Raw genomic sequence first — 11,773 nt, 5'->3', positions numbered from 1 at the left:
ATTTCTTTCATCACATTCCCAGTGGGTCAGAAGTTTACATACACTCAATTAGTATTTGGTAGCATTGCCTTTAAATTGTTTAACATGGGTCAAACGTTTCAGGTAGCCTTCCATAAGCTTCCCAAAATAATTTGGGTGAATTTTGGCACATTCCTCCTGACAGAGCTGGTGTAACTGAGTCAGGTTTGTAGGCCTCCTTGCTTGCACACGCTTTTTCAGTTCTGCCCAAACATTTTCTATAGGTTTGACGTCAGGGCTTTGTGATGGCCACTCCAATACCTTGACTTTGTTGTCCTTAAGCCATTTTGCCACAACTTTGGAAGTATGCTTGGGGTCATTGTGCATTTGGAAGACCCATTTGCGACCAAGCTTTAACTTCCTGACTGATGTCTTGAGATGTTGCTTCAATATATCCACATAATTTTCCTTCGTCATGATGCCATCTATTTTGTGAAGAGCACCAGTCCCTCCTGCAGCAAAACACCCCCACAGCATGATGCTGCCACCCCCGTGTTTCACGGTTGGGATGGTGTTCTTCGGCTTGCAAGCGTCCCCCTTTTTCCGCCAAACATAATGATGGTCATTATGGCCAAACAGTTCTATTTTTGTATCATCAGACCAGAGGACATTCCTCCAAAAAGTATGATCTTTGACCTATGTGCAGTTGCAAACCGTAGTCTGGCTTTTTTATGGCGGTTTTGGAGCAGTGGCTTCTTCCTTGCTGAGCGGCCTTTCAGGTTATGTCGATATAGGACTAGTTTTACTGTGGATATAGATACTTTTGTACCTGTTTCCTCCAGCATCTTCACAAGGTCATTTGCGGTTGTTCTGGGATTGATTTGCACTTTTCGCACCAAACTACGTTCATTTCTAGGAGACAGAACGTGTCTCCTTCCTGAGCGGTATGACGGCTGCGTGGTCCCATGGTGTTTATACTTGCTTACTATTGTTTGTACAGATGAACGTGATACCTTCAGGCATTTGGAAATTGCTCCCAAGGATGAACCAGACTTGTGGAGGTCTACAATTTTTTTTCTGAGGTCTTGGCTGATTTCTTTAGATTTTCCCATGATGTCAAGCAAATAGGCACTGAGTTTGAAGGTAGGCCTTGAAATACATCCACAGGTACATCTCCAATTGACTAAAATTACCTAAATTAGTCTATCAGAAGCTTCTAAAGCCATGACATCATTTTCTGGAATTTTTCAAGCTGTTTAAAGGCACAGTCAACTTAGTGTATGTAAACTTCTGACCCACTGGAATTGTGATACTGTGAATTATAAGTGAATTAATCTGTCTGTAAACAATTGTTGGAAAAATGACTTGTGTCATGCACAAAGTAGATGTCCTAACCAACTTGCCAAAACTATAGTTTGTTAAGTGGTTGAAAAACGAGTTTTAATGATTCCAACCTAAGTGTATGTAAACTTCCGACTTCAACTGTAAGTACAGTGAGGGAAAAAAGTAGTTTGATCCCCTGCTGATTTTGTACGTTTGCCCAGTGACAAAGAAATGATCAGTCTATAATTTTTTGGTAGGTTTATTTGAGCAGTGAGAGACAGAATAACAACAGAAAAATCCAGAAAAACGCATGTCAAAAATGTTATAAATTGATTTGCATTTTAATGAGGGAAATAAGTATTTGACCCCCTCTCAATCAGAAAGATTTCTGGCTCCCAGGTGTCTTTTATACAGGTGACGAGCTGAGATTAGGAGCACACTCTTAAAGGGAGTGCTCCTAATCTCAGCATGTTACCTGTATAAAAGACACCTGTCCACAGAAGCAATCAATCAATCAGATTCCAAACTCTCCACCATGGCCAAGACCAAAGAGCTCTCCAAGGATGTCAGGGACAAGATTGTAGACCTACACAAGGCTGGAATGGGCTACAAGACCATTGCCAAGCAGCTTGGTGAGAAGGTGACAACAGTTGGTGCGATTATTCGCAAATGGAAGAAACACAAAAGACCTGTCAATCTCCCTCGGCCTGGGGCTCCATGCAAGATCTCACCTCATGGAGTTGCAATGATCATGAGAACGGTGAGGAATCAGCCCAGAACTACACGGGAGGATATTGTCAATGATCTCAAGGCAGCTGGGACCATAGTCACCAAGAAAACAATTGGTAACACACTACGCTGTGAAGGACTGAAATCCTGCAGCGCCCGCAAGGTCCCCCTGCTCAAGAAAGCACATATACAGGGCCGTCTGAAGTTTGCCAATGAACATCTGAATGATTCAGAGGAGAACTGGGTGAAAGTGTTGTGGTCAGATGAGACCAAAAATGGAGCTCTTTGGCATCAACTCAACTCGCCATGTTTGGAGGAGGAGGAATGCTGCCTATGACCCCAAGAACACCATCCCCACCGTCAAACATGGAGGTGGAAACATTATGCTTTGGGGGTGTTTTTCTGCTAAGGGGACAGGACAACTTCACCGCATCAAAGGGACGATGGACAGGGCCATGTACCGTCAAATCTTGGGTGAGAACCTCCTTCCCTCAGCCAGGGCATTGAAAATGGGTCGTGGATGGGTATTCCAGCATGACAATGACCCAAAACACACGGCCAAGGCAACAAAGGAGTGGCTCAAGAAGAAGCACATTATGGTCCTGGAGTGGCCTAGCCAGTCTCCAGACCTTAATCCCATAGAAAATATGTGGAGGGAGCTGAAAGTTTCAGTTGCCAAACGTCAGCCTCGAAACCTTAATGACTTGGAGAAGATCTGCAAAGAGGAGTGGGACAAAATCCCTCCTGAGATGTGTGCAAACCTGGTGTCCAACTACAAGAAACGTCTGACCTCTGTGATTGCCAACAAGGGTTTTGCCACCAAGTACTAAGTCATGTTTTGCAGAGGGGTCAAATACTTATTTCCCTCATTAAAATGCAAATCAATTTATAACATTTTTTACATGCGTTTTTCTGGATTTTTTTGTTGTTATTCTGTCTCTCACTGTTCAAATAAACCTACCATTAAAATTATAGACTGATCATGTCTTTGTCAGTGGGCAATACTTACAAAATCAGCAGGGGATCAAATACTTTTTTCCCTCACTGTAGTTTATTAATCTAAGCTGACATATGGAATTGTTTTAGGAAGGTCATACCATGGATCATTTAGCTATCTAATTTTGAATTTTACGAACAATTTAAGTATCGATAAATAATATTTTAATTTTTTTTTGATAAAATATTGAATTTGGCCTTTACTGCTATAGCCCATAGAAATGCATTGACTAACAAACACATTCATAAATAGCAAAAAATACAGTCAAAAAAGAAATCATAAGGAATAAGGTTTTGAAGTGTCTGTCCTATACCTAAGAGATATAAGAAAGCTCAGGAAATATGTATATATATATAGTTTTTACACCTATTTAACATCTTAAGGATCGGACCCTTTTTTTCCCAATTTTCGCCTAAAATGACATACCCAAATCTAACTGCCTGTATGTAGCTCTGGACCTGAAGCAAGGATATGCATAATCTTGATACCATTTGAAAGGAAATACTTTGAAGTTTGTGGAAATATGAAATTATTGTAGGAGAATATAACACATTAGATCTGGTAAAAGATAATACAAACAAAAAAACTTTTTATTTTTATTTTTGTTCTTTTTTTTATCATCTTTGAAACACAAGAGAAAGGCCACAATATAATATTGCAGTTTAGGCGCAATTTAGATTTTGGTCACTAGATGGCAGCAGTGTGTGTGCAAAGTTTCAGATTGATCCAGTGAAGCATTGCAATGCTGGACAATTTTCTATCAAGTCTGCCCAAATGTCCCAAATTGGTCAATTGATACATTTTCAAGTACATAACTATTGAGAACATACAAAAATTATATGGTAATACAAAATGTAAGTTTACACACTCCCAGGAATGTCATACATGATGGATCATTAGCTTTACACTAACTTTCACACATCTAGATGGCCGGGCGGGGTGGGCGTGGAGCCAGAGACAGCAGGGGTTCAAACTGTAGAACCCAGTTCCTACATTTGAACATAAAAATTGATTTTATCAAACACAAATATGCTACATTTATCTCTGGGATCCTTAGGATGACACATCAGAGCAAGATTACTGAATGTAAGTACATTATTTACCTTCAGAGGTGAATGTATCAAACCAGTTGCCTTGTTAAGTTTGTTGTTGTTGTGCAATCTCCTCAAACAATAGCAAGATATTTTTTCACTGTAATAGCTACTGTAAATTGGACAGTGCAGATAGATTAACAATAATGTAAGATTTCTGCCCATATAAGACATGTCTATGTCCTGGAAAGTTTGCTGTTACTTACAACAGTCATGCTAATCACATTAGCGCACGTTAGCTCAACCGTCCCGTATACGGGACACCGATCCCGTAGAGGTTAACCCCTTATTTTTGTTGCCACAAAACTACCTCCATACTTCCATTCATTTGTATGGGTTACCTTTAGTCCCGGGAATATTGTGGGGGACATAGAGCAAAACGGAGATCACCATTGCATTCGTGAGAGTCTCCCCTTTCTACAGTAGGGTCATATTAACTGGATGTGGAAGGATAGGGGGATCCAAAGATACTCATAGGACTGCTCAGATACACAAAAAAGAACTCATTGGCCTGTGATATACTACAGATACAATATGCTCAGGTCTATTTCAATCCAACCACATGTTAACTGAAGGTTAATAGAGTTGAGAATAGGAAAGTGGGGCTTTAGAATCGCCTCTGGTCAACAGGGGCTGACAAGACAGAGGGGCAGAGAGGAGTTGTGTGTGTGATGATGTCTCACCCTAGTATGCGGCTCTCAGAGTACTCCATCCTGCGGGCAGTGATGGCGGCAGCCAGGTTAATGAAGCTGCGGGAGGGTGTGGTCCGGACGAGGGGGGAGAAAAGGATGTGTTAATCTGTGGTCAAGCACACTGGTCTTATGCTCAGATAGGTTTAGCCTGCTGTGGTGACTATTTTTTGTTTGATAATGATCAATCTTTTCTAACACCAGCAGAAAATAACTGAGTTTTACAGTATCATAACAAAAATGATCTACATTATTTTGTCCCAGTTTGGTGAAAATAGTCTGATAGTGTGTTTAAATCCCAGACTTAAAACAATGAGATCAGACCAAACCCTTTCAAAAGCTCAATAGCTTCCACTATGTACAGTGCCTTGCAAAAGTATTCATCCCCCTTGGCGTTTTTCCTATTTTGTTACATTACAACATGTAATTTAAATGGATTTTTATTTGGATTTCATGTAATGGACATACACAAAATAGTCCAAATTGGTGAAGTGAAATAAAAAAAATAACTTAAAATAATTAACGGAAAAGTGATGCATGCATATGTATTCACCCCCTTTGCTATGAAGCCCCTAAATAATAATAATAATAATAATAATAATATGCCATTTAGCAGACGCTTTTATCCAAAGCGACTTACAGTCATGCGTGCATAAATTATTTGTGTATGGGTGGTCCCGGGGATCGAACCCACTACCTTGGCGTTACAAGCGCCGTGCAACCAATTACCTTCAGAAGTCACATAAGTAGTTAAATAAAGTCCACCTGTGTGCAATCTAAGTGTCACATGATCTCAGTATATATACACCTGTTCTGAAAGGCCCCAGAGTCTGCAACACCACTAAGCAAGGGGCCCCACCAAGCAAGCGGCACCATGAAGACCAAGGAGCTCTCCAAACAGGTCAGGGACAAAGTTGTGGAGAAGTACAGATCAGGGTTGGGTTATAAAAAAATATCTGAAACTTTGAACATCCCACAGAGCACCATTAAATCCATTATTAAAAAATGGAAAGAATATGGCACCACAACAAACCTGCCAAGAGAGGGCCGCCCACCAAAACTCATGGACCAGGCAAGGAGGGCATTCATCTGAGAGGCAACAAAGAGACCAAAGATAACCCTGAAGGAGCTGCAGAGCTCCACAGCAGAGATTGGAGTATCTGTCCATAGGACCACTTTACTCCACAGAGCTGGGCTTTATGGAAGAGTGGCCAGAAAAAAGCCATTGCTTAAAGAAAAAAATAAGCAAACAAGTTTGGTGTTCGCCAAAAGCCATGTGGGAGACTCCCCAAACATATGGAAGATGGTACTCTGGTCAGATGAGACTAAAATTGAGCTTTTTGACCATCAAGGAAAACGCTATGTCTGGCGCAAACCCAACACCTCTCATCACCCCGAGAATACAATCCCCACAGTGTAGCATGGTGGTGGCAGCATCATGCTGTGGGGATGTTTTTCATCAGCAGGGACTGGGAAACTGGTCAGAATTGAAGGAATGATGGATGGCGCTAAATACAGGGAAATTCTTGAGGGAAACCTATTTCAGTCTTCCAGAGATTTGAGACTGGGACGGAAGTTCACCTTCCAGCAGGACAATGACCCTAAGCATACTGCTAAAGCAACACTTGAGTGGTTTAAGGTGAAACATTTAAATGTCTTGGAATGGCCTAGTCAAAGCCCAGACCTCAATCCAATTGAGAATCTGTGGTATGACTTAAATATTGCTGTACACCAGCGGAACCCATCCAACTTGAAGGAGCTGGAGCAGTTTTGCCTTGAACAATCGGCAAAAATCCCAGTGGCTAGATGTGCCAAGCTTATAAATCAAATCAAATCAAATCAAATCAAATCAAATTTTATTGGTCACATGCGCCGAATACAACAGGTGCAGACATTACAGTGAAATGCTTACTTACAGCCCTTAACCAACAGTGCATTTATTTTAAACAAAAAAGTAAAAAATAAAACAACAACAAAAAAAAGTGTTGAGAGAAAAAAGAGCAGAAGTAAAATAAAGTGACAGTAGGGAGGCTATATATACAGGGGGTACCGTTGCAGAGTCAATGTTGCGGGGCACCGGCTAGTTGAGGTAGTTGAGGTAATATGTACATGTGGGTAGAGTTAAAGTGACTATGCATAAATACTTAACAGAGTAGCAGCAGCGTAAAAAGGATGGGTGGGGGGGCAGTGCAAATAGTCCGGGTAGCCATGATTAGCTGTTCAGGAGTCTTATGGCTTGGGGGTAGAAGCTGTTGAGAAGTCTTTTGGACCTAGACTTGGCACTCCGGTACCGCTTGCCGTGCGGTAGCAGAGAGAACAGTCTATGACTAGGGTGGCTGGAGTCTTTGACAATTTTGAGGGCCTTCCTCTGACACCGCCTGGTATAGAGGTCCTGGATGGCAGGAAGCTTTGCCCCAGTGATGTACTGGGCCGTACGGTGGCTCTACAAAGTATTGACTTTGGGGGGATGAATAGCTATGCACGCTCAAGTTTTCTGTTTTTCTGTCTTATTTCTTGTTTGTTTCAGCCCCAAAAATTTTTTGCATCTTCAAAGTGGTAGGCATGTTGTGTAAATCAAATGATACAACCCCCCCCCAAAAAAAATCAATTTTAATTCCAGGTTGTAAGGCAACAAAATAGGAAAAATGCCAAGGAGGGTGAATACTTTTGCAAGCCTCTGTAGTAGGCCTATCTTAAATGGTTACTAAACTCAAAGACAAAGCTAAGATACCTGAGGGTTATGAACAGAGCACGTTGACTGCACATGTGTAGGAGCCTAGAAGACCTGTCAGAGGGACCCCCTTCCTCTCTCAGTCCCGTGAATCAACTGACTCAACATTCCAATGCATCTTGCATTGACCCACTCAAAAAACACTGTCATACAAAATATCTAGCTGAATTGATAGCCTGCCCTACATAATCACCTAGGCCAGTGTTTCCCGAATCTGTTCACTCATGCCCCCCTTTTATCATGGGGGAACATCTTGTGCACCCCCATGCCCCACGCCTGCCCCATTTGAATGAACTGCTACTATTGTTACAAAATAATCAGTACTTTTTTTTTCTTAAAATTAGCCTTTTACTCAATACGAAACAGAACGTACAAATACCAGCACTCATTCCATATTGAAATCAAGAAGAAAAATAATAATAAAGGAGAAATAAACCAGCTTTCTGCTGTGCAATGTCACATTCCTATGACTAGGGTGGGCCAATTTCTCTTGTAGATTTTCTCAATTTGAAATAAAAATAAACGTGGTTCTGGAAGTATTCTAAGGGTGATTATTAGGTTGCATAAACATGATTAGTGCTTTCCCCCCACAATTTCAGCCTACAAATATGTTTTCTAAACATAGTAGGGAGGAGGTTAGATTGCTGCCGCTGGTCAGAGTCTGGGAGACAGGGAGGCTGCCTCTGACTGTGGAGAGAAACAGGCTTGCCTGTAGCATACCGTTATATCTGTAGCATACCGTTCAAATGCTGCAGACGTTTTGGTGAGAAGACCGATTTTCGGGATGTCTCCTGGTCTGACAAACAATGCTGTAGCTCTGCCACTTTCAACCGCAGATGCAGAAGGGAGACATAGGCGGATGCGGTGGATTGAGATGGGAATTTTTTTAATATGTTACTTAAATTGACACACTGGTGCGTCAATAGACTCTAGGGGGTTAAATCCTACCCATTCATATTTCATGTTCTATATACCTGGCTCCTTGGGTGGTCCCACCCTGGAGTAACTGGTCCTTCTGATTATCCTGACATGAAGGGGAGACCGGGAATGGTTGTCAAACTTTCCACTCTTACCTGAATTTCTGAATGTAATTGTATCATATGAACATTTCTGAATAAATGAGTGCTGTAAATATGTTTCATGTAAATATGTTAGATTATCATGCTGGGACTGTGCATGTAGGTTTGCTTAACATCTACTTGCATCCCTAAAGCCAACACTAGTTGACACCCCACCTAGTAATCAGGATAACACCGAGCTCCACCTTACCACTCACAACTGAAACTATTTAATGAAGTTTAATTAAATAGGTACACATGAAATCATTAATGAAACAAAAGCAGTCGTTTAATTTGTCATTTTTTATAATTCTCGACTATTATGAAGACAAAGTAATTGAACAAACAAAGGATTTCAGACGCATTATTTTTATTGCTGTTGCCTTCCAGATGTGCACTGGATGTTTAGTGGGTCAGATAATCAGTTGTTGTATTTCCCTCAGTACACTCATGTACTGCATCAGTGGCGTGCATATGAAGAAGCTGAGGATTGGGTGGAGGAGACCACTTTCCCATCCACCACCTCTTCTATCACAGTGATGACCTTCCTGGTGCTGGTGGAGGAGGAGGAGGAGGAGGAGGAGACACTGTGGACCAAACAGAAAACACTATTGAGCACATAATCGACTGTACCAAACACAATATAGCAAGGTCTTGACCTTGCAAATTTTGGACATGATTCTACTGGTAGTGTACAAACTGGTGGGGCCACTGTTTTGCTATTAAGAAAGTCAGTGAGCCTAGCCTAGAACCTGCTCAAAGTTTAGGATCAAAACACCCTTGATAGCTTAAGAATACAATTTGATGAACTAATAGAATAGGCTTGTTTGGCTCACCTGCTTGTCATCTCTCCGTCCAGCAGTCTCCTGTACTCAGCGATTTCCATCTCCAGCCTGGTCTTGATGTCCAGCAGCATCTTGTATTCCTGGCCCTGGCGTTCCAAGTCAGCCCTGAGATTTACCAACTGTTCCTCCAAGCTGGTCACCTGCATCTGATAACCCGACAGCTGCATGGAGAAACGGTTCTTTGTCTCTGCAAGGGTATTTTCCATGGATGATTTCTGTTGGGGAGAAGTGAAGAGCAAAACAAAACATCAGGAATTAGTTGAGCAAATTCAATAGATGAGTGGCAGACATTGAAACAAAATAAATATTTTTAAATATTTTTGAACAGTCTTACCATGCTCATATGTGATTGAAGTTCGATTTCAAGACTCTGCAGTGTGCGTTTGACTTCTGAAATTTCAGATCTGGACGTTTGGATAACTTCTGTGCTAATTGCGACCTCCTTGTTCAGCGCCTCAGTCTGTTGACAACACCATCCAAAATAATGTTTTAACATGGACAATTCAATTGATGGGACATTTTGAATAATGTGGACCTACATTATGGAATCATTTTTATAATGAGAAACAGTATTACCTTGGCGTGGAACCAGCCCTCCAGATCTCTGTTGCTCTTGGCAGCGACAGCCTCGTAGTGTTCGCGAATCTCAGCCATGACTTTGCTGAGGTCTTCCTGTGGTGCAGCGTCCACCTCCACATGGACCTGGCCGCTCATCTGGGCACGCATGGACAACAGCTCCTGAAGAAGGACAATGAAACGGGTTTAGGTTTCTAGGTCATCATCATGGTTCAGAAAGTGGTTCTAGATTTGTTCAAGTGTTTCTATTATGATGTATTTCTTGCTTACTAAAATGTTGTACAGTATTGCCTGGCTGGATCTGTTATTTTAAGAGCAGACACTATAGATAGGCTAGTATGGGAATCAGAAAAAGGAAAAGTAGAACCCTACCTCCTCATGGTTTTTCTTGAGGAAGACCAACTCCTCTCTCAGCCCCTCGATCTGCATGCTCAGGTCCTTCTTGGACATATTCAGCTCTTCCAGAACTCTCCTCAGCCCAGCGATGTCTGCTTCCACTGACTGACGCATGGACAGCTCGATCTCATACCTACATCATAAAGCATGACATTATTTACAGTGTACCAGTGTGTCTCAACTTGCTCTGTCAGTCTATTAGGTTGACAGTGTCATGTAAAAAAGCTCACAGTCAATCATAATAATTGATTGTGAGCTATTTCACAGTGTGAGCTTTTTTACATGACAGATGGCATCAATATTTTTATTTGTACACTAGACTCTAATCAGTCGGTTACTTTTCTGGAATTGAGTCATAATATTTGTCTGAGTGAGTGGACAAAATATTTGGCATTTGGTGAGTGAACTCACTTCATTTTGAAGTCTTCAGAGGTAAGCCTGGCATTGTCAATGCTGAGATGGACTGCACCATTCATACGGATGGCTTCCTGTATCTGAAAAGAAAATTAATACTTTTTGTTGTTGTTTTAAATTAGAAATAAAATACATAGTGCAACTTTTTCAATATGTGGTGTAACAATGCTGGCATACAATAGCCTACCTTGGATTGGAGGTCACTGATGATGACATGGGATGAACCATAGTCGCGAGCAGTGGGGGAGGTCTTGGCCTCGAGGAACTGGCGGATCTTCAGCTCCAGCTCAGCGTTGGCCTTCTCCAGGGTGTGGACTTTGGCCAGGTAGGTGGCCAGACGGTCGTTCAGGTTCTGCATGCAGAACTTCTCGTTGCCGATGACATGGCTGTCACTTCCTCCACCAGACATACTGAAGCTGGAGCCTCCACCAAAGCCAGCACCACCAGCAGAGAAGGACTTGGAGGCTTTGGCACTGGAGATGCGCACCCCAGAGCCACCAGCACCCCCGTACACGCTGCCACTGATGCGGCTGCCACCACCAGACATGGACATGCCACCACCTCCAGACATGGACCTACATGAGGATCCCATAGATGAGCCCCTCATGGATCCACCTGAGGAGGATCTGAAGCTGCTGCTGGAGAAGGACATGTTGATGGAGTCTGCTGATGTCTTACTGCTCTGGCTGGAGAAAGGTGAGTGCAGAGCAGTTGGTCTAAGCTCCTTTTATGCTGTGAGAGGAGAGGAGGATACAGACAACACTTGAACTCAATACAGTAATTACATACTTTAAAAGGGCACACCAGGCATTCATTCCAAAATAGTTGAGATTCAAACCTGTTCAGCCGACAAAAGTAATTGTTGATTTTAGACAGTTTTTTCCATTGAAGGTCACCAATGCAAACAAGTCATAAAATTATAATTTATGACTGTTGAGAAACAGATGACATTTGAAAGTAATCCCT

At 42.0% G+C, this 11,773-nt stretch overlaps 1 protein-coding gene across 1 annotated transcript; it reads right to left on the bottom strand.

Annotated features, from left to right (window-relative positions):
* Positions 1-8,961: 8,961 nt before the first annotated feature.
* Positions 8,962-11,481, bottom strand: LOC121570548 (keratin, type I cytoskeletal 13-like). The gene is made up of 7 exons (XM_041882022.2): positions 10,995-11,481; positions 10,805-10,887; positions 10,370-10,526; positions 9,998-10,159; positions 9,756-9,881; positions 9,413-9,636; positions 8,962-9,184 (listed from the first exon to the last, which is right to left on the bottom strand). Exons 1-7 carry the CDS (start codon positions 11,457-11,459, stop codon positions 9,037-9,039), a joined length of 1,365 nt encoding a protein of 454 aa, XP_041737956.2. The 5' UTR covers positions 11,460-11,481; the 3' UTR covers positions 8,962-9,036.
* Positions 11,482-11,773: the final 292 nt, after the last annotated feature.

Source organism: Coregonus clupeaformis, chromosome 7, assembly GCF_020615455.1.
Source record: "Coregonus clupeaformis isolate EN_2021a chromosome 7, ASM2061545v1, whole genome shotgun sequence".
NCBI classification, from domain to species: domain Eukaryota; kingdom Metazoa; phylum Chordata; class Actinopteri; order Salmoniformes; family Salmonidae; genus Coregonus; species Coregonus clupeaformis.
The sequence above is the reverse complement of the archived record's forward strand: the minus strand, read 5'-3'. Positions and strand labels throughout refer to the sequence as shown.